The sequence below is a fragment of the Miniopterus schreibersii genome, assembly GCF_964146895.1.
Source record: "Miniopterus schreibersii genome assembly, chromosome: 2".
Classification (NCBI taxonomy): domain Eukaryota; kingdom Metazoa; phylum Chordata; class Mammalia; order Chiroptera; family Miniopteridae; genus Miniopterus; species Miniopterus schreibersii.
In genome coordinates, this window is record NC_138102.1 from 35,957,003 (window position 1) to 35,983,960 (window position 26,958).

The 26,958-nt window shown below is 40.6% G+C and overlaps 1 protein-coding gene across 15 annotated transcripts in view; it reads left to right on the plus strand.

Moving 5' to 3' along the window:
- Window positions 1-24,032, plus strand: part of DOCK9 (dedicator of cytokinesis 9) — a 255,310-nt gene extending 231,278 nt beyond the window's left edge. For 9 of the 15 annotated variants that reach the window (XM_081127275.1, XM_081127279.1, XM_081127271.1 and 6 more), the window contains 9 exons: window positions 5,684-5,806; window positions 6,501-6,614; window positions 7,277-7,312; window positions 8,214-8,360; window positions 11,738-11,948; window positions 16,588-16,778; window positions 20,186-20,286; window positions 20,421-20,559; window positions 22,741-24,032. In XM_081127275.1, coding sequence (XP_080983401.1) covers window positions 5,684-5,806; window positions 6,501-6,614; window positions 7,277-7,312; window positions 8,214-8,360; window positions 11,738-11,948; window positions 16,588-16,778; window positions 20,186-20,286; window positions 20,421-20,559; window positions 22,741-22,863 — 1,185 coding nt within the window. In that variant the 3' untranslated portion in view covers window positions 22,864-24,032. The remainder of the gene's footprint in view (window positions 1-5,683; window positions 5,807-6,500; window positions 6,615-7,276; window positions 7,313-8,213; window positions 8,361-11,737; window positions 11,949-16,587; window positions 16,779-20,185; window positions 20,287-20,420; window positions 20,560-22,740) is intronic. The other 6 variants (XM_081127282.1, XM_081127272.1, XM_081127284.1 and 3 more) reach the window with 2 other exon arrangements.
- The last annotated feature ends 2,926 nt before the right edge of the window (window positions 24,033-26,958 follow it).

The following is a 26,958-nucleotide window of genomic DNA, read 5'->3' on the forward strand; positions in this document are numbered from 1 at the left end:
GAAAGGAGTAAATATCTTCTGCCTCTGGAACACTTGTTTTCATGTTACGGAGTCCTACAATTAATATTACGAGGTTTAATCAGGCCTTGCCGAGAGGTAGGAACTGTGCACACGGTTCAGGAAGTCTCTGAGGTCCTTACTTTTCCATCTGAGTGTCTGTGCGAGGCTGGATTTTCTTCGCATACATCATCCAAAACAACACTGAACAGATCGAATGGAGAAGCAGATATGAGAAGCCAGGTTTTTCCTGTGATAAAGTCAGACGTTAGAGAGTTGTAAAAACGTAAAACAATGCCACTCTTTTCACTAAATTTTTTTGAAAATGTTATTTTCTTAATGATATTTTTGTTAACATGCAATAGGTTTGTTGTTGGTATTTCAATTAAGTTAATAAGTATTTTTACTTTTTTTTTTCAGTTTTCAGTTCTAATATTGTAAATATTGAGTGACAACACATACGTAAAGGTTCTTAGTCATTTTTAAGGAATTCTCAATAATTTTTATTCCATAGAAAAGGATCTTAAGCCCCCAAAGTTTAAGAGCCACTGTCGTAAAATGTCTAGTCTCAGATGACGCTCTAAATTAAAACAGGAGAAAGAAGGATAATATGTTGTTTTTCATATTTAAATATTAAAATAATTTTAACCAAAATAGATAAAGTTTTCTTAGTATCCTGGAAAAAAATTCAGGTTGGTTATTACATGGCATTAACAGTTCAGCAATCTCCATGCCTTGAAATGCCTAGACAGATGGTATTTTTTTTTTTACTTTGAAATATGAAACTTGTCACTAAAGTAACAGGGCCTATGTGCTCTTGGCTTTGAACGCCTCTCCTCAAGCCAAGTTTTAACTGGGTTGTCCCTGAGAAGAAGCTTGAAGGGATTTTCTCCTTCAGATCTTTGGGGTTCAGCATTTCATTAGAATTCAGTAAGGAGAACAGTGATGTCAAGAACAATTAAAGATTTGAAAGTTAACAATTCTCAGGGACCTGTCCTGCAGAGATGATAATATAAAGCTCAAGTTTGCAAATCTGATTAAATAATAGGCTGGAATAATCACTACAGCCTGGAGAATTAGCCGGTGAAATCAAGGACAGATTTTATTGGGAAAATTTGTGAATGGCACCCACTCTGAGCAATAGCTGAACATGTAATAGGGATAACTTTATCAGGCATTTTCAGAATATGGATTTTCCACCCTGTCCTTGAAGCATAAAGCTGGTAAATCTTTAACAAGGTCCATAGTACATGACCATCCTTGATAATCAGGATGTGACACGGGGTTATAGAGTCCTGAGCAAGCCCTGCACATCAAGACTGAAAGTAGCCAGGAGGGAAAGAATAACATGTTCTAAAAGCCAGGAAACAGAAATTGCCACGTACATTTTTCCTTTAGCTACCAGGATGTTTTAAGAAAAAGAGAAGTTTGAAAATCTCTGTCAGAGAAGGGAATAGGTATATAATACATAGCTTAATAAAAATCATTGTCCTTTTAATCTGCATTATTAGATATATTTAAATGCCTTTAATGCTCTCCTAAATGATTTTAGAGAAGCTACCTAAAAATACACAATTCTCCTCCCAGCAGGCCTCAGATGAGTCTTTATTGGTGGCAGTTCATCTTTCCTGACTAATCTCAAAGGCACACTCCCTCCAGCCACTTTTTGATCAGATAAAAAGGAACATCCCATTTCTGTTTGTAATTTTGTTTCACAAATTGGATCTTGTGCGGACTGGAGAATTCTGAGTCCTCTATAGTGTCAAATTTCTACACAGCCCATGTAGTTTTGAGCTCCCTCCCTCGTTATGCCAGACAGAGTTCTGGAAGGAAACAGGTGGCACGCTCTGGAAATTGAGAAAAGCCTAATAAAGGGACTATTTTGAAAGTTTGGACACCGTTTAGGGAAACCAACAAGGAATATTGCAATTCCCTTGAGATTAACAGCAGCTGGGTTACTACCCCTCCATCTGTGGGCTAAGGTTGGGGAGAGAGAAAATACAGAGGGACTCCCTGATAGGACCTGTGGGCTTTATTTAGGGGATGCACAATCCTGGAACCCTTGCCAGGCGGGAGCCCTCAAGTAGCCGCCCCACTCTCACTCTCCTCTCCTCCTGACCTCCAGTCTCCCCCTGGGCCTTCCATTGGCCAAATCAGCCAGGAGCCAGCCAGCAGTCCTGGTGCATCCGCCTCCCAGAGCACAGAGCGAGGGAGGGCAGGGCTGACAGGGACTCTAGAAGGGAAAGTGGAAAATGCAGTCCATCCTCATTATCTACCCACTTGCTAAAATTTCTTTGTAACCCCCCCAAATCACTATTCATCAAGAGGGTTTTATGGTCACTGGGGACATGCAAGAGCAGCAAAGAATTTTAGTTACCTTTTCCTAACTGAGGTGGAACAAGGTAACATTCCGCCTTCTTGGTTCAGCTCTCAGGCTGTAAACAGGTGTCCTTTTCTATTTAGTGCCATGTTTTTCACATTTTTGTTCTTTTAGTTGGTGATTTTGCTGTTTCAAATGGCCCCCAAGGGTAGTACTATCTAGTGTTTCTGAGCACAGGAAGGCTGTGATATTCCTTACAGAGAAAATACTTGTGTTAGATGAGCTTGGTTCAGGCATAAGTGCTTTTGGCTGTGAGTTCAATGTTAATGAATCAACAATATATACTAAACTAGATGCCTTTAAACAGAAACACATGTAAACCAAGGTGATATACTGATTGGTCCTTGAAAATTTTGTAATCAGAGGCTCTCGGGAACCTAGCCCTGTATTTCCCCAAGGAGGGGTGGTTCAGAATTCACTAATTCATAGTTCATGGTGACTTTATACAATGTCACTACCACGAATCGTGAGAATGAGAATCGACTGTATCTAGCACACTCAACTGTGTTTCACGGAGTAGCAACTATCGCCATTGGGTGTAGCAAACATATGAAGTTAACCAGGCAAGTCTCTGGCTTTTATTAGCCAAACTGTTTCTAATCAGAAACAATTGCCAGTAAGAAACATAAAATGTTTACATCTGCAGAACATCTCAGGAGATAGATATAGTGATAGATATAGTGATATGGATGATTCTTCTATTTACATCTCACCCAAGCTTGATGATTGTAACTAATAAAGTTGTCTAAACACCCCCTTTTTCTTGACCGAGAGTGCTCCTAGAACCATAAAAGTTATATAGTATATTCTCACTATTATAATGATTCCACAAAACAATAGCAATGGTTAGTAATGAACTTGACCCATGGAACTCATCTAATGCTCTACCCTTGGCTCATATCAGGACATATCCCCCCTGCTTCATTTTGCAGATACTTGCTAAGCTTCCTTGGCACTGAGCTAGGTGCTGGAGATACAGGGTGAGCAAGATGTTGCCCCTGCCCTAGCAAGCTATACCTCTATTGATGCTTTCTTCCCATTGAGGAAAAACACCTAAGCCACTGTCCCTTGGAATATGAATTGCAAGTTGTCTTAGTTCTTTGTGATCTGGAAATTTCTGTACTAACAGAAATTGACTCATTCTATAAACTGTCATGTGCTGACTTTGGGATATGTAAATGAGATGCCTGCCTCAGAAAGTTTCACTTAGTGCAGTAGTCCTCAAACTTCAGTGTGCTTAGAAATTACTTGTATTCTTGTTACAAATATAGATCCCCCCCCGTACCCTCCCACACAGACACCCAGATTCAGCTGGTTGGGTATGGCACCTGGGAATCTGTATTTTAACAATTTTTTTTAACAAGGTGTTTTTTTCCAACTGTATTTTGAGAAACAATAATGTAATGGCAATATGGATTATGTCATAAAGTACAGCATTGCCCAAGCCAAGTCACACACTCACAGTTATACCCAAATGGCAGATAATAGAGATAATATCTAGCTTCATAGGAGAGGTTAAATTAAATTAATCCTAAGATGGAGCAAATGGCATTTAAATGAAAACATTTTAAATATCCTGCACATGCACAGCATTAGTGTGCTGTTTCCACAGAGAGGTGGTGAGTGCCCTCAGTGTATCACTGTGGCACACTTAAAAATGGGACTGGCTAATTACATTTTAAACAGCTTCCTCAGTGACTTATGAGCTTAGTGCACTGAGATCTTTTTAAGGCTAGTCATAAAATGCGTACTTTCCAGATGCATAAAGTTCATTGAGGGTTTTTTCCCCAACCAGTAATTAGTTACAGTTCCTTGCATATATCAACAATTTAGAAATAATATATATATATATATGTATATGTATATATATATATATATATATATATATATATATATATATATATATATCTCGAAATTTAAATTTTAAACAAGGTGGTAAAAGCATCAGGCTTTCTATATGATTGCCTTTCAGAGTCATTACTATCTGACCATTGTCTGGATTAGTTCTTGTTTTCAGGTGCAGTTATTGCTGAGAACCGAAAGTCAGTTAAATACATGGAATTCCTACTGATTTCTGTGCTCCAGTGTTTAGTTACTATGAGGCCAAGGATGCTGCTAAACATTCTGTAATGCACAGGGCTGCCCCCCAGAGCAAAGAGTTGCCTGGCCCAAAATATCGGAAATGTCACTGCAGAGAAACTCTCCAAAGCTATACTGATGACAAATAAGCTCATAAAAATATACTAAACATCATTAGTAAAACTCCACTCAAATGGGCTTAAACAAGAAAGGTCAAATAAATTGGCACCCATTCGAAAATTCCACAGAGAGATTGACAGCAATCAATCCAAGTGTTTAATGAGACAGTTGCTTTGGGAGGGAGAGAAGGAGGGAGGGTGGGAGAGAAGGAGGGAGGGAGGGAGGGAGGGAGGGAGGGAGGGAGGGAGGGAGGGAGGGAGGGAGGGAGGGAGGGAGGGAGGGAGGGAGGGAAGGGGAGCCCTCCACTCTTACTAAGCAGACAGGCCCCTGGCTGTTCATGAGATGGATGCCAGCCCCAGTCAAGGTCAAGCTACATGCGTGCTGCCTCTCAGGTTCAGTCTCGTGAGAGCACTTCTGTCCCCAAATCCCAAGCTGATTTACCCTGATTGGCCTGTTTAGGTCATCTGCCCACCCATGATAAAGCAATGCCTGTGGCCAGGAAACAGATTTATGCTGATTACTTTAAACCTGAGCCACATGCCCCAACTCTTGAGTTCTGGATAATGTTAGCTTCCTCCAAAGTTTAAGGATTTTAATGGAGGCGGGGTGACTACCGAGACTTCAGGAAATAGAAATCTCCAAGGGAAGGTGGAAAGGATGTTAGTGAAGCAGGCGTAATGCCTACCGCACACCAACACTGAATTATTCTGAGATGCTTAATTTGGGTTAAAGTTGTGCTTAGTAACTCTTCATGTCTCAGCATTGCCATCATTCCTCAGGGGAAAAATTTTTTTCTAATTATATGTAAAGAGAGAACTAAGAACAAAAATCAAAATCCTATGTGAGAGTATCAATGTCAGTTTTTCCTTGCAATTAACAATACAGTGTGACCCTTCATTTCTGCTTGCAGACGTGCTTGCAAAATGGCTCATTAAAAAAGAACATAGCAGTGAGTTGTTACAAGTGTGGAAGTTAGTGTTTAAAAATACTCTGTGTTGAAAGGTTCCCCCAGCCACCCTAACCGGTTGGTTACACCTTGTGCGAGGATACAATGTCGTGCTCCCCAGTAACACTCCTCTCTGGCCCACGGCCTTCTCCTCTGGGCAGGACGTGCTCATGGAGCTCCTGGAGCAGTGTGCCGATGGACTCTGGAAGGCCGAGCGCTACGAGCTCATCGCCGACATCTACAAGCTCATCATCCCCATTTACGAGAAGCGGAGAGACTTTGAGGTATCTGAGTGGTGTGTTTTCCCAGTTTAGAGGACAGTGGAGTGACATATATATAACCCTAGACTTTCTTACATGCCAAGAGAGCAGGCAGGCCATTTTCAGAGATGAGCACGTGGTCTCCACATGGTGCTGGCTCGTCGGCACCCTCAGGGCCACCAGGCGCCTCACACACAAGCCCCATCTCTGTACAGACCCCAAATCTTGAACAACAAGGGTTGATAGTTCTGGCACTCCATTTTTGAAAGGTTGCCAGGAACAGTTTTATAATCATCAGGTGCCTTTTTTTCTCAGTACACTTTGTTGTTCCACCTGCATGGAAAAACAAGTCTCTTCCATTCTTTCTGAGCTGGGAGGTCATCCAGCTTTTCTTAGCATATCAAACAGAGTAGGAAAATCAAGGACTAAAAACATCATTATAGGACTTTATCATCTCCCACATTCACATTAACTTGAAAGCAGAATTTGTTACTGCATTGTGGGAATTTGGTGGGTCCTCATGTGCACGCTGGCCCTTTGGGTAGGAAACATGACAATTCAAAAATGATCACTACCAGTTGTGCAATCAAAATATATTCATGATTTTTTTTTTAAACTCAAGTCCAAGGATGTTTCACCCACACGATCTCATTTGTTATTTTTAAGTTGATTCTACTAGTTGCAAGTGGGAAGAAATGGGTTTTGTTCTGCTTTCCAGAGGCTCGCCCATCTGTATGACACACTCCACCGGGCCTACAGCAAAGTGACTGAGGTCATGCACTCAGGCCGCAGGCTCCTGGGCACCTACTTCCGAGTGGCCTTTTTCGGACAGGTGAGCCTTCTCTGTTCTGTAGGCTGTCTCAAGTCCTCCCTCCCCCTTTTTTTAACTCTATAAAATTGTATTTTGTACCTTTTCTGCTTTCTAGAAATGCAAATTTGATGAATTTGTCATATTTAGTATGATTCTTATCTTCCGCAGTAGTAAACTTTCTGCTTTTTTTTTCTTTCTTCCTGTCTTTTCTTTATTACTTTCTTAAGGCAGCGGTAAGTTCTCCCTCCATCAGACTTTCTTAGCAGCACCTTTGGTACTTCACGTGGTTTGCAAGTTTCCCTTGCAAGTCTGTATGTATATCTGTCCAGTCATTACAGACTCCAAAAGCATTAACATTTTGTTCCATTTACAGAAATAAATCATCTGTTCCTCATACATCTATACTGCATGTTTTAAACCAAAATTAAGACTTCCTGGTTTCTTTTGACCCGTGCATCTCTACCTCTTGTAATATAATGTCTCCACCAGTATATTTACCATTGTAATATTTCAGAAACCCTGTTTGAAAGGGTTAATTTAAATTTAACTGAACGTTTAACCTCCAAGTCTCTAACATGATTAAATGGTATAAATTATAATCCATTTATTTAGGTCGGGTGGTTTTTCTATGAGTATTATATAACATTCAATTTATCCTGTTATTGTCTTTTATAACTTTATAGCAATACCAGTTTACAGACAGTGAAACAGATGTGGAGGTAATTACAGTAAATGCTTAATAAGTAAATAATGTAGTGAAATTACTGCATCTAAACTCCTAGTTTGATGTGGGTGTTTTTCGTTTCATGTAAGCCTGCATTTTTTTTTTTTTTAATATATATACTGTGGTTTTGGCACCATTTTCTCTCTTCTATTTTAGATGAGAAATGTTTTGTTTTAATTTATTTCAAATATTAACCCCAATCTGGATTTTTAAATTTTCGACCTTTTTCACTTCCCATGTAATACTAAGCCTTGTTTTATTCAGACATGATTGGTGCTAAAACATGGTGATAATGAAAATATTGGTTATATGACACCAGATATGACTGGTGACATTAAAAATATTTTCTGATATCATGCTACGGCCCTTTAATATTTTCCTCATCAATAAAGCAAAATTGAATTTATACACACTTTACATAGCTTTTGCTGAACCCACTCCGGACCTGAATGCTTCCTCGTATGCAGTAAAGTCCTGTATGAGTGGGACCGGTCAGGAGAAGCCGTGTGTGTACCTTTCTGAGGCCCGCCTTGAGCAGGCTGCTGAATCATTTCCTAGTGAATTCTGTTTCTTGGGAATGTGAAACAGGCTTGAATCCCATCATCAGGCTTCACCGAGAGAACACAGCCTTGAATCCCCAACCTCTCATTTCACTCCACACTTAATGACAGCATTCTTGAATGAGTTTGCAATGTTGTGTTTTTCCTTTATCTTTGCACCCAGACTTCATATTATTATCATTCTCTTTCCTATTTGAAAAGCCTGTCTAATTAGGATTTTATTTTATAATCATTTTTTTTCCTTTTTTTTTAACCCTTGTAAAAAAGAACCCTTCCTGGGTCGTAGCCTTGGTCTTGTATTTGGTGATAGTTCTCTAATTGTGCTCTGTGTCACAGGGATTCTTTGAAGATGAAGACGGAAAAGAGTATATTTATAAAGAACCCAAACTCACGCCTCTGTCGGAAATTTCTCAGAGACTCCTTAAACTTTACTCAGATAAATTTGGTTCTGAAAATGTCAAAATGATACAGGATTCTGGCAAGGTAGGACTATGTTTGGAAACATTTTATGGCAGTATAATATTGTTCTGATTAGGAATGATTTGCAATATATATTAATAAATGTGTATAGAAAAAAAAAAAAATCAAAGACCCAGGAAAAATTAAGAATGGTTGGCCTTAAGTGACAAGTGTATGTTTTTCTTCTTAACACCTTTCTGTGCATTCCAGATGTCCTTCATTAAGCAAATTTTTATTTTATAATTTTAAAAAGACATTCATTTACAAAATAATGTCTGAAAGGATATTCCTTCTTCAGTCCAGATATTTAGAGACTCTATAAGAGGAGGGTCCAGGGTTTCTGTTTCTCATAGCACTTTTCTGTTGCACTCAGCACAGGCATATTACCTGACACTCTGATTGGTGGACATATGGACAGATGGACCAGCAGATGGACACAGCAAGGAATGAACTAACTAGCCAGCACATTTGTAGGAATGAGACCTACCTTCTACCTAGAGAGGCTGTCCTCTGCCATATTGCTCTGATGCAGACCCTTTCTGAGCCTGCTTTGCTTTTCCTGCACATGTATATGTCCCACTGTGTTCAGGATGTCTCCAGGAAATGGGTATCCTTTCCCTTCCGGAAACTCAGGCCAAGATAGAGCCCCTGTTCTTTGCATTAAAAGTGCTTCTCCTGCTCAGTTTCCAGCAATGATAAGCTCTCCCTCTTTCTAAGTCCACCCTTTAGGATGTTCCCTAGTTCACTTTCTGTCCTGAGCCCCAGTGTCTGGAATCTGTCTCCTTGGGGCCTTCATTTTCTCCAGAGAAGAATCTTCCAGCCTCCTGCCCAGTGGTGGGGAGGGGACAAAGAAAGGGCAGGTTCAGGATTCTGGATGCAGGGTACTGACAAAGGCTGGAGGTTCCACGTTGGGCCTGCGGCCTTTCACCTACTTGCCCTGTGTTCCGCTCTGTACCTTATTCCTGTTTTCCACTGACATTCGTGACCCCACTTAGACTTTTTCCAGGCCAGTTTCTCTAAGGAGCATTCTCTTGTGGGGCAAAGACTAGGGAAGGGAACCTGGGGTTCTGCCCCTCCAGATGGACTTGGGGCGACTTGCCCTGGTTTCTGCCCCACACCTCCCCTGGTCATCCTAATCCTAGTGCTGGTGCTCCACGGGTATCAGTCCGGTCAGGCTGCTGTAACAAACACCATAGACTGAGTGGCTTATAAACAACGGAGATTTATTTCTCACAGTTCCAGGGGCTGGAAAGTCTAAGATCAAGGTGCCAGCAGGTTCAGGGTCTGGTGAGGTCCTTCTTCCTGGTTCATAGGCGGCGGTCTTCTCTCTGTGTCCTCACGTGGTGGGAAGGATGGGGGAGCTCTGGGGGCTCTCTTTTCTAAGGGCACTAATCCCATCATAAGGGTTCTACCCTCGTGACCTAATCACCTCCCACCTTCTAGTACCACCACATTGGAGGTGAGGATTTCAGCCTGTGAATTCAGGGGAACACAGGCAGACATTCAGTCTATAGCAGCAGGCTTCTCAGGGGTGCTCTGACCCACTGTGACCTTCTCTCTTGGAACTCGGGTTAGAACTTCTTCACCCTGCCGAGTCAGAGCACACCTCCATCCACCGCCTTCCAGGAATTCATTAAACTCTCTCATCCACTGCTGTCTTCTCTTCTCTTTTCTTGGTCCTTGCAGGTTAATTCCATACTGTCCTTGTCACAGATTTGCACAAAGGAAGAGGGATAGACACTCGGTGTTGGTCCGTTTTTAACCAGGAACCTCAATACAACCTTATTAAGGCCTACTTTCTTCTAGATCAAGTCACTCAGGTCCAATTTGCCTGTCTCTCTGAAATGGAAACCTTTGTCTGGGTCAAGCTCTGGCTTGAACATTGTAGCCTTTTCTCAAGTTCTCCTTCCCCTTTTCATATGGAGTCCTTGACGCAGCAGGTGAAAGGCTTCCTAGTAGACCTTCTCTTGCCCTAAGTGCCAGTCCTCCATTCCTTCTTCTGATACGTGAAACTTTGAAAATGAAGACTAAGGAAATACTACGAAAACAATAGGCAAGAACGTTCATTTCCACTGCTCTGAATTGTTTCTGCTAAAGGAAGTTACATTTAATAGGTTTGAATGCAATTATAGTGATTGGCCAGATGGCCTTTTCTAAAATAGAAATCTCACAACTATGTATTTTCTCAACTTCCAAAGGTTAAGGCACTCTCACATCTGTTTTTTGTTTCTCTTCACAAATGTCTCTAGGAGAAGGTGTTGCATGATAATTTGAGACCAATAAAACTATCTTGGCCATGTTTATTTGCCTGCCATTGATTCCAGTACAGTCTCTAAGTACTCTGTGTTCTTTCATGTCCTCTTTTATTGCTTTAGAAGCTTTAATACAATTAATATGTGCAAAAGTGATTTGTCTCCCTAATAAGTTAGCTGTTGGTTTTCTATGGAAAATGCCTACGTTTAATTTTCTAGCGTGTCCCAGAAGTTGGAGCACCATTAATTCCAGAAATGTTTTTTTTTAAAGCAGTTATGTGCTGAGTTAATCAGGAACTAAACTTATGGTTAGATTACTCTTAGATTAGTCTATACCTGTATTAAATTAATTCACCTACATCTGTTTACATCTAATCTGTGTACAGATTAAGGACCTAGGTTTTATTTTATTTTTTATTTATTGACTTTAGAGAGAGAGAAGGAGAGAGAGAACTATCGATTTGTTGTTCCACTTATTTATGCATTCATTTGGTTGATTCTTGTATGTGCCCTCACCAGGGATTGAACTCACAACCTTGGCTTATTGGGACAATGCTCTAACCAGCTGAACTACCCAGGCAGGGCAGTTGAGGACCTAGATTTTAAACATTTTTTTCCAAAATAAACATTTCAATGTCATGGAAAAAAATAGTGGGGAATTAAAAATCTAGATTAAACATGACTAAAAAGACATAACAATTAAATATAAAATGTGATCAAGGATTAGTTTCTGATTCAAATACAAATACCTATAAATAACATTCTGGGAACATTTGAGAAATTTTAGTACAGACTGGGTATTGGGTGACATTGGGGAATTAGTGTTAATTTTGTTAGATGTGATAATATATTTGGGTTGTGGAAGACAATGTCCTCGTGTTTAGGAGATGTTGGCTGAAGTGTCACTTTGAAATAGTTCAGCTAAAAAAAAAGTCTACATGTATGTCTGAATGTGTGTGTATATTTGAAACAACTATAGCAAAGCATTAGCAATTGTTCCAAGTGGTAGGTATGTGGGGGTTCTTTGTACTATTTTTTCCAACTTTTCCCAAAACTTTTACTAATAAAAAGTGGAAAAACACAGCCTTGGTATGCTTTGACGGAGTCCTTTAACTAGCACCAACCTTCTATTTCATTATTCATTTAAAGGTCAATCCTAAGGACCTGGATTCCAAGTATGCGTACATCCAGGTGACTCACGTCACCCCATACTTTGATGAAAAAGAATTGCAAGAAAGGAAAACGGAGTTTGAAAGATCTCATAACATTCGCCGCTTCATGTTTGAGATGCCCTTCACTCAGGCTGGGAAGAAGCAGGGTGGGGTCGAGGAGCAGTGTAAACGGCGCACCATATTGACAGGTATGGTTCCCGGGCCCCTTCCCTAAAGAGTCACACCCAGACTGCGGCCTGGACACCGACACAGCTCTCTGGAAGGGATCTAGAATTGGAAGGGTCCTTCAAGCTTAGTTAACTTTCCCCACAAATTCATTTCAGTTTAACGTTTAACGCTTACTTTTTGAGTACTCGTGACATTTTTTCTAGTTATCTGTTTGCATTTTCTTCTTCCACCAGACTAGAAGTTCAGATCCAAATGTCAGGTCACTTACCCTTCTTAGAATCTGATGAAAACATAGGGCCCTTATCTCCTCGGAATGCTTTTGCCCACAGTTTCAGGTGATTTACACACTGCTTCTGAAACCCACATGGATGCTTCTTGGGCCTGTGGCCCACAGGTCAAGAACCCCTGCACACAGTACTGTGTCTTCCTCACGGAAAGAGACCCCTTAGGTTCTCTGCCGCACAGGTCCCAACATGAACCTGCTCAGAGATTTTAAGCTGAGTGAATAAATGGGACATGAGGCTGGATCCCTCCTACCTGGTCTCTGAGATTGGCTCCAGTTCCAGGAAGCTCACTCCAGTTCCAGGAGCATTCAGAGGCCTCCTGCTCAACTGTTGCAGTTTTAATTAGTCTTTGGTACTATAACCCATTCTCAAAAATGTATTTCCCAGTTCCTGACAAGTGTAGAATCATATTAGGAGTGATTTTTTTACCTTCTTGAGGGTTCTTGACTTACCCACTCACGTTAGGGTCAGCAACATGACTGAGGTAACCTAAAATAAAACACTTTCTTGACTTCAAAAAAATCAATGGGGAGGCCTGTTCAGAAGGCCAGGTGTCTCTATATGCACTACCTACGCATGTTTTCCAAGAGCAGCCATAGTTCAGGTGAACCAGGAAGCACCCACTGCTTGTCTAGAGTCAGTGTTGTCAGGTGCTCCCCCCGGGCGATCACATGCGCATTATAACAGTAAATGAAAGAGCGCTGTAAGATGCTGCATCTCAGGTGAGGCTCCACTCTCGCCATTGAATGTACACTTTGAATGGGTGATTCTGTGGGATATGACTGATATCTGTTAACAAAGAATGTGATTCATTACAGAGTAGCTAAGAACAGCATACTGCAGAGAATTCTTCACTCTTCCTGTGAGGGAATTGGGATAAAAGGTTTAAAAAAATTTTTCTCAATCTACATTCTTACAGAAAGAGTTTCAACCCTTGCTCTTAGAATAATAAAATAACATGTAAAGCACAAACAATATTGTCTCTCTCCCATATGTCATGAATTGTTTTTCTAATGGACACAGTAGGACATTCTTATTAAACAAGATAACTACATTTCCAAATGGAGTCATTTTATGAGAATTATCAGCTCACAGTGTTTGTCACTGTAGTTGTGATGACCTTAAATTAGTGCCTATCAAAGGTTGTTCCTGGATCTGCACCATCAGCATCACCTGGAACTTGTTAGAAATGCAAATTCTCGAGTCCCACCCAGACCTATGACTCAGACACTGGGGAGGGGGGGGGGGCCGAGAGTTGTGGTTAACAAGCCCTTCAGGTGACCAATGCCACTCAAGTTTGAGAATTGCTGCTTTAAATAAACTTCATTCACTGATGAGTCAGGGCCAGGAATTTTTATTATTATTCCGATCAGGTAGCATACAGATTCATAAACAGTTACTACCATAGTGTGTTTCCCCTGGGCAGATTTCCTCTAGGGTTACAGTTTACCATTTGTCACAGAAACATTTTAGATTAGATAAACAATGTGAGCAAAGCTCTGTAATTGCAGGAACCAGAGGGGACCAAGAGTAACTCCACTGCAGGAGAGGCAAAGTAGACACGTGTTTTGTTGGCTCAGGAAATAACCACCTTATACTGCTGGGAGGCTGAGGAAGTGTGGGCAGTGCAAAGCCTGGGCCTGAGTCCTGCAGACCCGGGTCACATCCTCACTGTGTGACCTTGGGCAGGTCACTTAATCTCTCTGTTATTGGTTTCCTCGTCTGTAAAAGGAGAGTTATACTTTCCATCTCATAAAGAATTTTGTATAGCATACCCAGGAGGGGGAAGAATGTACTTCATTTTGCTAAATCTCATCCACCATTGAGCACCTTGCCTCTGAGGTTGATGAGCACCAAAAGGAGATTGTAGTCCAACAAAACATACAAACAAGGGTGTGGTTTGTGCCATGAATGTTCTCAGAATATTAAAAGGATTGTTACTGGGCAGTGTAAAGATTTGGAGAAGGGTTATAAAAATGCTACTAAAAACATGTAAATTCTACGTCAACCTTTAGTTAAAGATACATAAACCAGCATATCCTGAAGACTTTGAACTTGAGAGTTTCCCTCATGTTATTAATCCCCAGGTTCTTGTTTCATTGCATTGCCCCAAGCCTCCCCTTTCACCTTCCAAGACGTGGGGGAGCCCAGGCCTCCCTGCCCTCTGAAACCAGCAAACGCTCACTTTTCCGGATAGTTGAGTCAACTGCAATTTGTGATCATTTAAAAAACCTGATGATTGCCCTCCTGGCCCCTATGGTGTACATTTCTGAGCCTCCCTCCCAACATGATCCCCTTTGTTTCTTCTTTCATAGAACTTCTGGCCTGGAGTTACTTCCCAAACACTATTCCAGTTTTCCAAATCATGCCAGACTCCCACTTAGGTTGGAGATAGTCACCTCCCTTCACCTTCTGCTCAGTCTGGTCAGACCATACAATCACTTCTCAGGCGTCCCTTCTTCACCCGCCTTCTTGAAGAGCCGCAGCTCACTAGTGTAGGCTGTTTGTGAATAAGGTGATGGCTTGCTCAGTCTGTCACCTAATTTTCCACCTTCCAAGCCACTTTGCTCTTTCATTTAGCCATTTGGGCAGTAATACATTCTTTAATTCAGCAAAATTGATTGCACACAGGCGGTGTTCCAGTTGGCATGCTAACAAAACAAAGCTCTCTGGCTTGTGCAGATTAGATGCTGGCAGGAGGAGACAGATGGTAAACAGAAAACATAACGCGTGAATGTACCTGTGTTGGAAGGTGATAAATGTTCTGGACAAAAGGATAAAGAGATTAGAAATGTGGGGCTGAGGGGAGGGTTGCAGTTTAAATAGGGTGATGGGGGTAAACCTCCAATGGGAAAGCTGTAGTGCTCCTCCATAAAGCCTGTCAGTCTGCCCCATCCATGCACCTCTGCTCCCAGGATCGTTCCCCGTTTCCCTCGCTGGCAGTACTCAGGTCTTGTCACCTTTTCAGAGGAGCCTTTGGTTCAAATGGGATTTACCGATCCAGTGCTGCCACTTAAAACCTGTCCAAAAGAAATAGGAGGCACAGACCCTTGGCCTTAGATTGATAAAACATAAAGAGACTAGAACAGGCCTGTGTGTGACAAAAAAGGTTGTGTCAGCTTGGACACCTTCTCCAGCTTTGTCCAGACTTGGGGTGGCCCATTGGAATGCTGTGTTCTATGGGACTGGCCTGTTTCCTCATCTTGTGATAAGTCCTTTCTGAGTAACTCCCCACCCCAGCCACTTACTAAATAGTAACAAATCCAAACTCATACTCTTGTCGTATTACTGCTTCTTAAAAAATAAGCTTTTGCCCGGCCGGGCGTGGCTCAGCGGTTGAGCATTGACCTAGGATCCAGGTGATTGGGGTTCTATTCCCTGTCAGGGCACATGCCCAGGTTGCAGGCTCGATCCCCAGTCGGGGGTGTGCAGGAGGCAGCTGATCAATGACTCTCTCATCATTGATGTTTCTATCTCTGTCTCTCCCTCTCCTTTCCTCTCTCTGAAATCAATAAAGATATATTTTTAAAAAATAAATAAGCTTTTAAGTATATATCTAAAGATCTATTAGTAAATATATGTTAAATGAGAATATTATAGATATTTATATACCATGTAAAGCAACAAAGTAGAAATGTGAAACAGGCCCAAATTAGAACCAGCTGTCTCTGTTCATTTTTAAACTTAACTCTTTGGTGTTGGTATGTTCAGGTGTCTTATTATGATAAATGAAAACAATATTGGGGGTTTTTTTTGGATAAAAATATTTTTAAAAGTAAATATTTGTTTCAAGATATCTCTATTATTGTGACTTCAATAGTTTGTGCATTTCTGGTTCATAAAATATCTTGCTTGGAAATACTTTCTCTCTTCATTAATTTCTCTGATTTGTGCAGACTTAAGCATGTGATTCAAAGTTGTTCTATGGATAAAAATGAATTATCTTTTTTTAATTCTCATATTTTTTGTGGACTTAATCTGTATGCAATATCTTGAAACTATTTTTAGCCCTTTTTTATATTTCCAAAGCCACCTTATATCTACTAGCTCATTCAAATCTCACAACCTCCGAGGAAAGCAAGGTGGCCACGGGTGAGAAAACTGAGGGGTCAATAAGGCGAGTCCTTCAAAGATACACTTCTCCCATTAAATGTTAACAAGCACCCAACTCTCTTGACTTTATATGGTACAGCCTGTCATCGAGCATACACAGTGACGAAGGAAGCCCATATTCTGGTTCCATGAAATACTGGCATGTGGCCGTGGCAGGCTTTGGTTCCTTCTCTGTAAAACGGGGATAACAATTCCACTGTGATAATAGTAAAGATCATGCAGACTGTGGACTAATTCAGCGACCCCTCCCCTTCCTCCCTAGCGATACACTGCTTCCCGTATGTGAAGAAGCGGATCCCCGTCATGTACCAGCACCACACCGACCTGAACCCCATTGAAGTGGCCATTGACGAGATGAGCAAGAAGGTGGCTGAGCTTCGGCAGCTGTGCTCCTCGGCTGAAGTGGACATGATCAAACTCCAGCTGAAACTCCAGGGCAGCGTGAGTGTTCAGGTGAGCCGGGCACCAGACAAAGCAAGCCACAAGGCCGCCGAGGGAAAGGCTCCTTATTTAAGACCTTGGAAGATTTCAGGCCATTTACACCAGCAAGGCCTAGCGCAGGGTGCTGGCTTTACGAGGTGATCCTGGTTACCTTTCTGCAATGTCTGTGCAGTTCCTCCTGGTACCAGAGGGGGCAGTACCCTGAACTCCCTCCCCCCAGCCCCAGCAAGAGCATCATTCTCACTAAACTGGGGCCAGGAGACAGCTCTCCACACTAGCCTGGTTTTTTTGGTAATTTGGAGAATTCTGGGTGCTTAATTGGAAGCATTGAGACTCCTCTAAATATAAAGAACTGTGGGTAGCTATAGGTGTTCTTATAAAACTGTTTTCTGGTTTCTATAAAAATTATTATCTGAAAAAGTACCTTAAGTTTTACTCTCTTAATGATATCTTTTGATTAACATGAATTCTTTTTTTAAATTCAGCTTTATTGTTGAAAGTATTACAGATGTCCCCGTTTTTCCCCCTTTGACCCCCTCCACCCACTCCCACCCCCAGGCCAACCGCACTATTGTCTGTGTCCATGGGTATGCTTATATGCCTATAAGTTCTTTGGTTAATCTCTCCCCCCACCCTTTATTTTAATACAGCCCAATAGATTAATTTTTTCTTTACTGGTAGCATTTTTCTGTGACCACTTTAAGAAATCTGTTCTTAAGAAATCATCTTTGAAACATATTTATGTTTTCCTTCTTTGCTTAACAGTCCTATGTAGATCTGCAATCCATCTAGAATTGACTTTTGCATGTGGTAGCAGATAGGGGTCAAGACACATTTTTTTCCATATAGCTGTCCAAGTGGTGTGGACCATTTATGGAAAAGATTACCCTTGGTCTAGGTAATGATTATACAAATATGTTCAGTTTATGAAAATTCATCAAGCTATACACTTACATTATGTGCACTTTTCTGTTTGTATATTACACTTCAAAAATACATTTTTCAGAGGCTTCTTATATGGTTTCCTAAGAAATTGATAAATGTTAAATCACCTCCTTCCAATGACCAGTATGCCTATTACTTTACTGATATTTTTAAGAGTATGTAAATAATTCTAGCACATGTTTTATATATGTGTGTGTGTGTGTGTGTGTGTGCACCTGTGTTTATATGTATCTCCAGTTTTTTTCTCTTTCAAGACAGGTGTTTAGGAAAGTTGTATGTAGATTGTAATGCAATCATCTTCTGAAATCAGTTTTTGTCAACTTTTTATCAGATTCATGCTAAGTTGCTGCCTAACATTTTTCTAAATGTCATTCACCACAGAAGTATTTATAGGTGTTTCAACCTCTTTCCTTATGGCCCAAAAGACTTATGTGCCAAAATAAGATATCAAGTTAATATGATCATTATTCCAGCAACGTGAGTGATTATATAACGGGGCCAGAGGCCACAATTTTCTGCAGCTAAAAACAAAACCACTCAGCAACGTGACCCAGGAACATCCAGCCTCTATCAAAAGGCCAGCAGAAGGGTGTGGGTGCCAGTAAAAGATGGGGCTGGACAGGTTGAGCTTTCTCAGGGACAAAACGTGCCCTGCCATTTGACTGTGACCTTAGAGTTTTACAAATGCTCGATCATCTTAAAAGGCAAAGAATTGCATGATGAAATATGATTAAGTTCATATGTGTGTACCCCCCAAGGTTAACACAGATCCAGAGGAAATTAGCTTTATCATTTGTGCATTTCTGTAATCCTTTCACTGAGAGCCTCGCTGGGGTTGCTGTTGTACAGGACAGAGCCGTCTCTGTATAAATACTCCAAGATCTTGCTGTATTAGAACTTATGAAGTTTCATCAACTTTCCCATTGCATTTTCTTAAAATTGAATATAGTCATCCCTTGGTATCTGTAGGAGATTGGTTCCAGGAACCCCCAGGTATACCAAAATCCATGGATGTTCAAGTCCTTTACATAAAATGGTGTAGTATTTTCATAAAACCTACACACATCCTCCCATATACTTTAAATCATCTGTAGATTATAATACCTAATGCTATGTAAATAGTTTTTATACTGTATTATTTAGGATGTAATTGCAAGAAAAAATTCTGTTCATGTTCAAAACAGAAACAGCCACCTGAGTCCTAACTACATAGTACCTGTCAGCAACAACGTACCCTTTTTTTTAATCCTCGCCTGAGGATATGTTGAGAGAGAAAGAGAGAAACATCGATGTGGGAGAGAAACATCAGTTGCCTCACGTAACGCACCCCAACTGGGGATCAGACCCTCCTTTTGATGTACGGGACAATGCTCCAACCAAAACATAATTTTTAAAAATATATATTTTTTTATCTGTGGCTAGTTGAATCTGCAGATGCAGAACTTTTGGAAACAGAGAGCCAACTACATGTGTATCATTTTGGATAATTGGTCATTTGGGTCATCTTCAAGTTATTAACGTAGTCTCATACACACACATATCCAGTGTGATGGCACATTCAGTCATCACAGAAAGTTAGCTCGTGGTTCCTGTCTCAGAGGGCCCACCAGTTAGAGATGGCCCTCTGTCTGCCCACCTCTGGTGTGAATTCCCACACCACAGATCTCCTACCATTACTATGTAAGTCCTGCACACCATGGACAACCCATTCCTTCACCAACAGCAACAAAAAAGACAGCCCTCTCTACTTAATTACTTGCCAAGCCCACCCGACCTTCCAGGAAAAACGCTGCAGTAATCACGTGGTAAAGCCCTTTCCCAAGCTGTCTCAGATGCCTGGAACTTTCTCCTTCCCATCCAGTGTGTCTAGCTTGCTTTTGGTCTACATTCCCACATTGCCTGACTTACCCAACAGAAGACTCTTCTCAGCTAATTGAGACATGCAGGGTTCTGGTTCACACATCCTGTTGCCAAATGCCCCCAATCTTTGGCCTTCCAGCACACCACAGATGGTAACTTCATTCAAGGCTAGCAAATCAGTTTGTCCATGGCTATCTACACATTTCAATGAGGTGAACAGGGTTTTCTTTTTTAATGGGCATACATACTATATTTTTTTCAGTTTTCCACTGAACTCAACAGGTTGAATGTCACATAGCCAAATACCAGGTGGAAGACTTGGGCTCTGATCTCAGGTGTTTGGCTTATTGGATGTTCAGCCTTGAATAGGTACTTATGTTTTCCAAGCTTTGGTTCTTCCTACATAAAATGAACTCCAAGGATGGATGGTAAAATCAAATGACATGTAGCAGTAGAAGCTTTATTCATGGTTTTCTCTTTTGGGTGGTAAGTCCCTGGAAGGCAGGGGTCATGACTAACTCAGACATCATTTTTAGAACATACCAACTGAAGCTAAATTGATGATAAGGTCATTTTCTTTATAACATAATTTTAAATCTTTGTTCTTTATCTAGGTCAATGCTGGTCCACTAGCATATGCCCGAGCTTTCTTAGATGACACAAACACAAAAAGATATCCGGACAATAAAGTGAAGTTGCTTAAAGAAGTTTTCAGGTAAAGCACACTTGAAATGTCTCTTTCTCTTCAAGTATGAACAACTTCTGTGCTCGATCACGGAAGAAGCACTACCACTTGGACTAATTCTTTGTCCTCAACATGCCTTTATTTTCCTCTCCCATATATTTCAGGCAATTTGTGGAAGCTTGCGGTCAAGCCTTAGCAATAAATGAACGCCTGATTAAAGAAGACCAATTAGAATATCAGGAAGAAATGAAGGCCAACTACAGGGAAATGGCAAAAGAGCTTTCTGAAATCATGCATGAGCAGGTAAGTGCCACACTGGAGTTCTCATTTTTGGGGATCATGTGTGAGTTGGGGTCTTAAGTACACCCTATGTTGGTCTACACTTTCTGACAATCTTCCAGAATTTTGAAAATAGTATAGCGCTCTATACTGCTGCTCCTGTCTAACCACAGGTTACTTGGGGAACAATTAATAAATTGCCTACCTGTTAGTATCTAGCGTGACCAGAGAGCAGCTCCCACCTCCTCTTCAACAATCTTAGAGGTGGCCCCTCCCCACTCTAGCTTAAAAAACAACAACAACTCACATGAAAAAGAAATACCTGACTGGCCAGCATAGTTCAGGGATGAGCATCGACCTGTGATCCAGGAGATCTCTGTTCAGTTCCCGGTCGGGCACATGCCTGGGTTGCAGGCTCAATCCCCAGTGCGCGGGGTGCAGGAGGCAGCCTGTCAGTGACTCTCTCATCAGTGACATTTCTCTCTCCCTCTCCCTTCCTCTCTCTGAAAACAATAAAGATATATTTTTTAAAAAAGAAAAGAAATACCCATACTGTCCCCTAGGATTTTCTTTACTCACCCAATCCTTTGAAAGAACAGGATTTACCAGCTGGTTTAAGGAATTATCTGTTGTATTAAATGTCTTTTGCCATTTACAAAAATAGGGTTGTTCAATTTTTGCCTGTTTAGAGCTGACCGGGGTGCCCCAGTAGATTCTTCACAGCTACTTCTATATTCCTCCTCATTATGGGATCTTTTCTAACTGTACTGCTACTATTGCCTTCCTGTACAAATTCCTTTCAGTAGAATCGTGCATGTGGGCTCAGTAGTCATCAGAGGGGACAGCTTCCCAGGGATCCCAGCTTCCACATAATTGCAGAAAGGTCCGTTCTTTGTCAACCACAGTGACTCCTTCCGAGTCACAGTGCCATCTTTATAGTTAGTGTTAGCACCTTAATAACACAGAACTACTTCTGTCTCTTCCGTGCAGTCTCACCTTTTAGTCTTGCAAAATCAAAGCCAGGACCATTTGTGTCAGTTAACATATCATGTGATGACTTAGTTAGGAAATGTCTGTTGTAGGAACATAAATGTCTAAGTTTTAACTTGCTTACTTTTTTTCTCTTTCATGCTAACACATTCAGATGGGATGGTAATGTCATTTTTTAATTTTACTTTTTCTGAAACTTGATTAACTGACTCACATAAAGTTATTCCTGAGTTTGGGCAACCGCAGACATTGGCATAGTGACAAATGCATGTGCAAAAGAAGGCAGCCCTCTTCTGGGCACTTAGAAAAGTAGGAAAAAATTGAAATGATTAAAGAAATACATGTGTGAATAATTAACCAGAATATGAGGGCCTCACGGGAACAGTGTTCGGAGAACACGCAGAGTCTTTTCCATGGAGCCTCCAGTTCTTGTAGAATGGGGAGCTTGACCAGTGGCCACCAGCACATGGCACTAGAAAAGGTGAAAGCAGGAAAAAAATTATGGGCTGAAAATATTACAATAAACTCCCAGATTGTATGGACATTTGATGCAGCACTGTGCTCTAAACTTGAACTTTCCATTATCTCAACAACTATGAAGATTAAACTCTTTTGAACCCTTAAGGACAAAGGGCCATAACCTGGAGTAGACTTGCTTTTGGCTTTTCCAGGGGAGCCTCTGAGTATATATGTTCTTCTGCCAGCAATAGGTCACATCTTGCCCTTAGGATCCTTCCCTGCATTACTGAATGCAAAAAGACTTGTTCAGGTCAAAGGGACAGCAACAATCTTTGTCCCAAGACCCTGAGAAAAGGAGCCAGTAGAGAAACACAGATGCTCCAGATTCATTTTAGAAGATTTTTCCAGGGGACAGACTAGGCCGTGTCCCCATCAAGTATGTGTAAGACAGACTTCAAGCACCTTAGCATCTGGTGAGTCTAGAATGCTTTCCCTTCACTAACTTGTAAAGGAAACAAAACACGTTTGTTCTGGACTTTCTCCTTATAATCCTGACCTGAAAAACATCATTCACTAAATGAGCCGACCCAATCCTTCTACAAACCTCCAAAATCAAACTCTCCACCCGAGCAGACCGTCATTCAGAGTAACCCTTACCCTTGGATGTAAATCGTGTGTATGACATGAAAGGCACCGTTTTGAGGAATGTTGTTCAGGGCATTACACTGGGGTAACGTTGTGTTTCTGTGCCTCGAGATCTGCCCCCTGGAGGAGAAGACAAGCGTTTTACCAAATTCCCTTCACATCTTCAATGCCATCAGTGGGACTCCAACAAGCACCGTGGTTCACGGGATGACCAGCTCGTCCTCAGTTCTGTGATTCGCCTCATGGACCACGCGTGGGGACTTGGTTTGTCATTTGCAAACTCAGGATGATTTCCAAAGCTAATCACTGGGCTCGTGCAAGACACGGGGAGACCGAGCACAAGGAGAAATCAGGGGAATGGGGGAGAAAGGAAACAAAGAATTGTATTACTTCATAGCAGATTTTTCTAGAGGAGTCAGAAGAGGGCACGTATTTTTTTAAATCTCGCTGGCAATATTCAAAGTTTTCATTATGTCTTAACACAGGTATGTGGTGGACACTCAAAAACTGAAGCTAGATTTATTCTTCCTTACAAAGCAGTATGGAAATAAATGGCCTAGAGAAACAAGTGTTCTGGAATGAACAGAGCAGGGACAGTAGCACTGAAATTGAGGCAGGGGTAACCCTATGCCTCGAGGCTAAGCTGGGAAATCTTGAAAATATTTTTTCCTGTGGCACATTCAGGTTGAATACAAGAACTATTTTTGTGACTAGTTTTTGATGACCTAAGGGAACTGACTGTTGTAATTTTTGTACCAGTGAACCAGGAGGTTTAGTGCTTTTATATGTATTTACTTGCATCTAAAAAAAAAAAAAAACAGAAAAGCTTAAGAAACGATGTGAGCTTAAAACTAGTCAAGCAGTTTAGAACCAAAGGCCTGTATTAATAAAAACAGCTATGCTAAAAGTTGAAAGTAACGCAGTATATTGTCATGTACATAAAGTTTGTTAATCAGTCTCAGCGTTCTGTACAGATGTGTTCCATTTCTACATTTTTAATACTCCTCACATGAGCTCCTTCATTAAGTTTAATTGTGACACATTTGTGCTGTTCTTAGTGTATACAAAACACTGACTTTACTGTTTTATTCTTGTACATAAAAAGTGCAATATGGAGATGTGTACAGTCTTTGCTATGTTAGGTTTATAAACTGTTTTAAAAAGTTCATCCTTTTGCCAAAGTGGTGGAGTATGTCATCGGTAAACCATGAATCCTCTGGTGAATAACCATGTGATTTAAAGCTTTCACCATGTTATATTTTCTTTTGAGACATTAATTTAGTAATTTTATATTGGGGAAAATAAAGGTTTTTAATTTTATTTAACTAGAATCTCTGCCCTGCTGTAATTAAACATTCTGTACTACATCTGTATTAAATATATGCTGATTTTCTGGTTGTGAACATTGGGTATTTATTGTTTAACAGTCCTGAGAGGGACAGGATATTGAAACACTGAGGAGTGAAAAAACGTGGTATATGAAATTTGTTTTAAAATACTTGAGGCGGGAAAAGAGGGTAGATGGATGAAACAAAATTTACAAATGTTAGTGATTCTTGAGGCTGAGGTTGGGTATGTGGGGAATCATGATACCGGTTCCCATGATACAAATGTCAAGGGACAGGTAGGTGGAGGGAACAGATCTTCCGGACAACTTGGATAAATGCCTTGTCGCACCTGTTCTGGCTCTGAATTCTATTGTTCCCCAAGTATATATAGACACCGTATTACCTCTGGCTTTTCCTCTTCAACTATATCAAGATTCCACCTTTATCATCGCCTTTGCTTGCTTTGATGTGAAGACTGTGGTCATATACCCCGCAATGCACAGGTGGCCACATGTGCACACGCTCAGCGTGCCCTGCGTCATCACAAACACTGAACCCCAGTCAAGTGATGGCTCAGACTGCAGGGGCCAGTCCTGCCTCTGCTGTGCCCAGTGACCCAGCAGGTGAGTCAGGTCATTGTCATTCGGCCCCATGTGGTTCCAGTGGTGGAAGAGGAGTCTTTCCACAAGAAGTGAAATGGCTGGTTTTCCTCCTTGGAGGGTTTTAAAGGCTGTCCTTTTACATAACCAGTTGAGGAAAGAAAATGTGATGGTGTGTACACCTTGGACACCCAGATGCCAAGGATCTTTTGGTGTCTGAAATGTTCTCTGTCAGTGGTAAGGCTATATTTTACAGATGGAGACAAGGTCATGAAGAGATGGTGAAGCGTTATGGAAACTCACCAGAGTCTACAGCCCATTCATTAGTGGATCCAGATATTGGGCTTAAGAAGTTTTTCTATGTAAGTTTGCGCTGAGGGTCTGACATCCTAAGCCCTTGAGTTTGACATCAGCAGGAATGGATATAACATATTGTCTCTGTTGTCACTGAACTGGATTTCCTACTCATAAATGCCTCATTTAGAAGCTATAAAACTTAAGTCACCATGGAGTAATACAAACACAAGTCTAGAAAGAGCTAACTTGCTGTCTCATCCTTAAACTTGGGGAGTAATCTGTACCCATGTCATTGTCAGATAAGATTCAACTTGGAAGGTGACCCACCCTCATTTATTACAGCAGTGGAGAAAGGAGCCGTCTCTAAGTTGAGGACATCTATTGACCCTGCAATGACACAAATTCATATCAATTAAAAACCTCATTTAGTTTTTGTATTGAAATTTAATTTCAGTATAAAATTATATATTTAACAATTAGAGAATTTTTTTTAACATTAAAAAATCTTTGGCTAAAAAAAAATAAAAAAATCTTTGGCTGTTTTAATCATTTTTTTAGTGTTTTGCATGAACTTTTTTCTTTTTTTTAATAGAGGCAAGTATACATAACATACAATTTACCATTTTAACCATTTTTAAGTGCACAGTTCAGTGGCATTCAGTACATCCTCGATGTGCAGCCATCACAGCCATCCATCCACTGAACTTTTTTATAATCCCAAATGGAAACTCTGTATTTTAATAACTCCCGATTCCTCCTTCTGGAAAATTGTTTTTGAAGTAACTGTGAAGTTAAAACTCAAGTTAGTACCTTATCAGGTATATTTTCTACCTGGGAACTGACTCTAGGTAGTAGACATAAACAGAGCCAGTCCCTTGCACGGAGAAAGCTGCTGAGACTAAGAATGGGAAATTGGAAGGTAACATATGAAATAACCGTGAGGACTTGTTTATGCGACAGTTACTCTGTGTAGAAACTCCATTCAAAAAAATATTTGATTTTCATCAACGGGATCCTTTGCCTAAACTATGGCCCATCCACACAGTGGAGGGCTGCGTAACTGAAAAGGAAGTAGGAATATCTCTACGCTGCTTAGATTGATCTTCAAGAAACTAAGTGAAAAACACAAGATAGAGAAAATTGTGAGCAGTGTACTACCCATTATTTAAGAAAGGAGGGATATATAAATAAATGCATTTGTTTTTTTAGATTGAAGAGAAAAAGTTTTAAGTTACTACCTATAGGGGGAGAGAAAGCAGGATATATAGGGGACAGAGTTAGAAGATAAACTTGTCCAAATATAATTTGCGTTAATATTCGCCTTTCAAATCGTGAATGTTTACATAATTATTTAAATGATTTTTTAATTCCTAAAAATTGAAGGCAAATGAAATAAATGAACATAAGCAAATAGCAGGTTGGTGACAGATACACAGGAATTATTTCAAATGACTTTATAGGAATTGTATTGTGCATCCCAGGAGGATGTACCCTAAGGACAAAAATAGTGGCAATAAATAAATGAATGGTAATAAAAACCATTTTCAGTAATTGCTTTGTGGAAGTAGCATATTGTTTTTGTGAGGTTGTATTGCTATTCTGAGACTTATATGCTTATTGCTGGAAACAGTAAATGAGCAATTATGTTGACATCGTTGAGAATCAAGTTTTTGTCATGGAAGGGAAAAAGTTACATCTATAAGGCCAAAGAAGTGAAATTAAAACCTTTTAGTTTTGAATTTGATATGGAAATACCAATTTGAACTCATGATAGATTTTTCTTAAACATACACACTTATTTCTTAACTTGGTCCACTGAAAAGGCCTAAAAACAGTGACCAAGCCAGTAGCTAGTGATCACTCCTAAATGTCCAAATCCTATGCTCTAAACACCTTTTCTACCAAAAGGACCCAGGGCTCCCTGGGGAAAGGTTGATTCTAGGTTTAGGGCAAAAGGTGTCCAAAATTAGTCTGGAGCATCTTTTCATACCAGACATCCAGGGACTGGCAATTCCACTTTGGGGGCTATGCCCAAAAGAAATGAAAGTGGGAACTTAAACAGATACTTGTATACCCATGTTCATAGCGGCATTATTCACAACAGC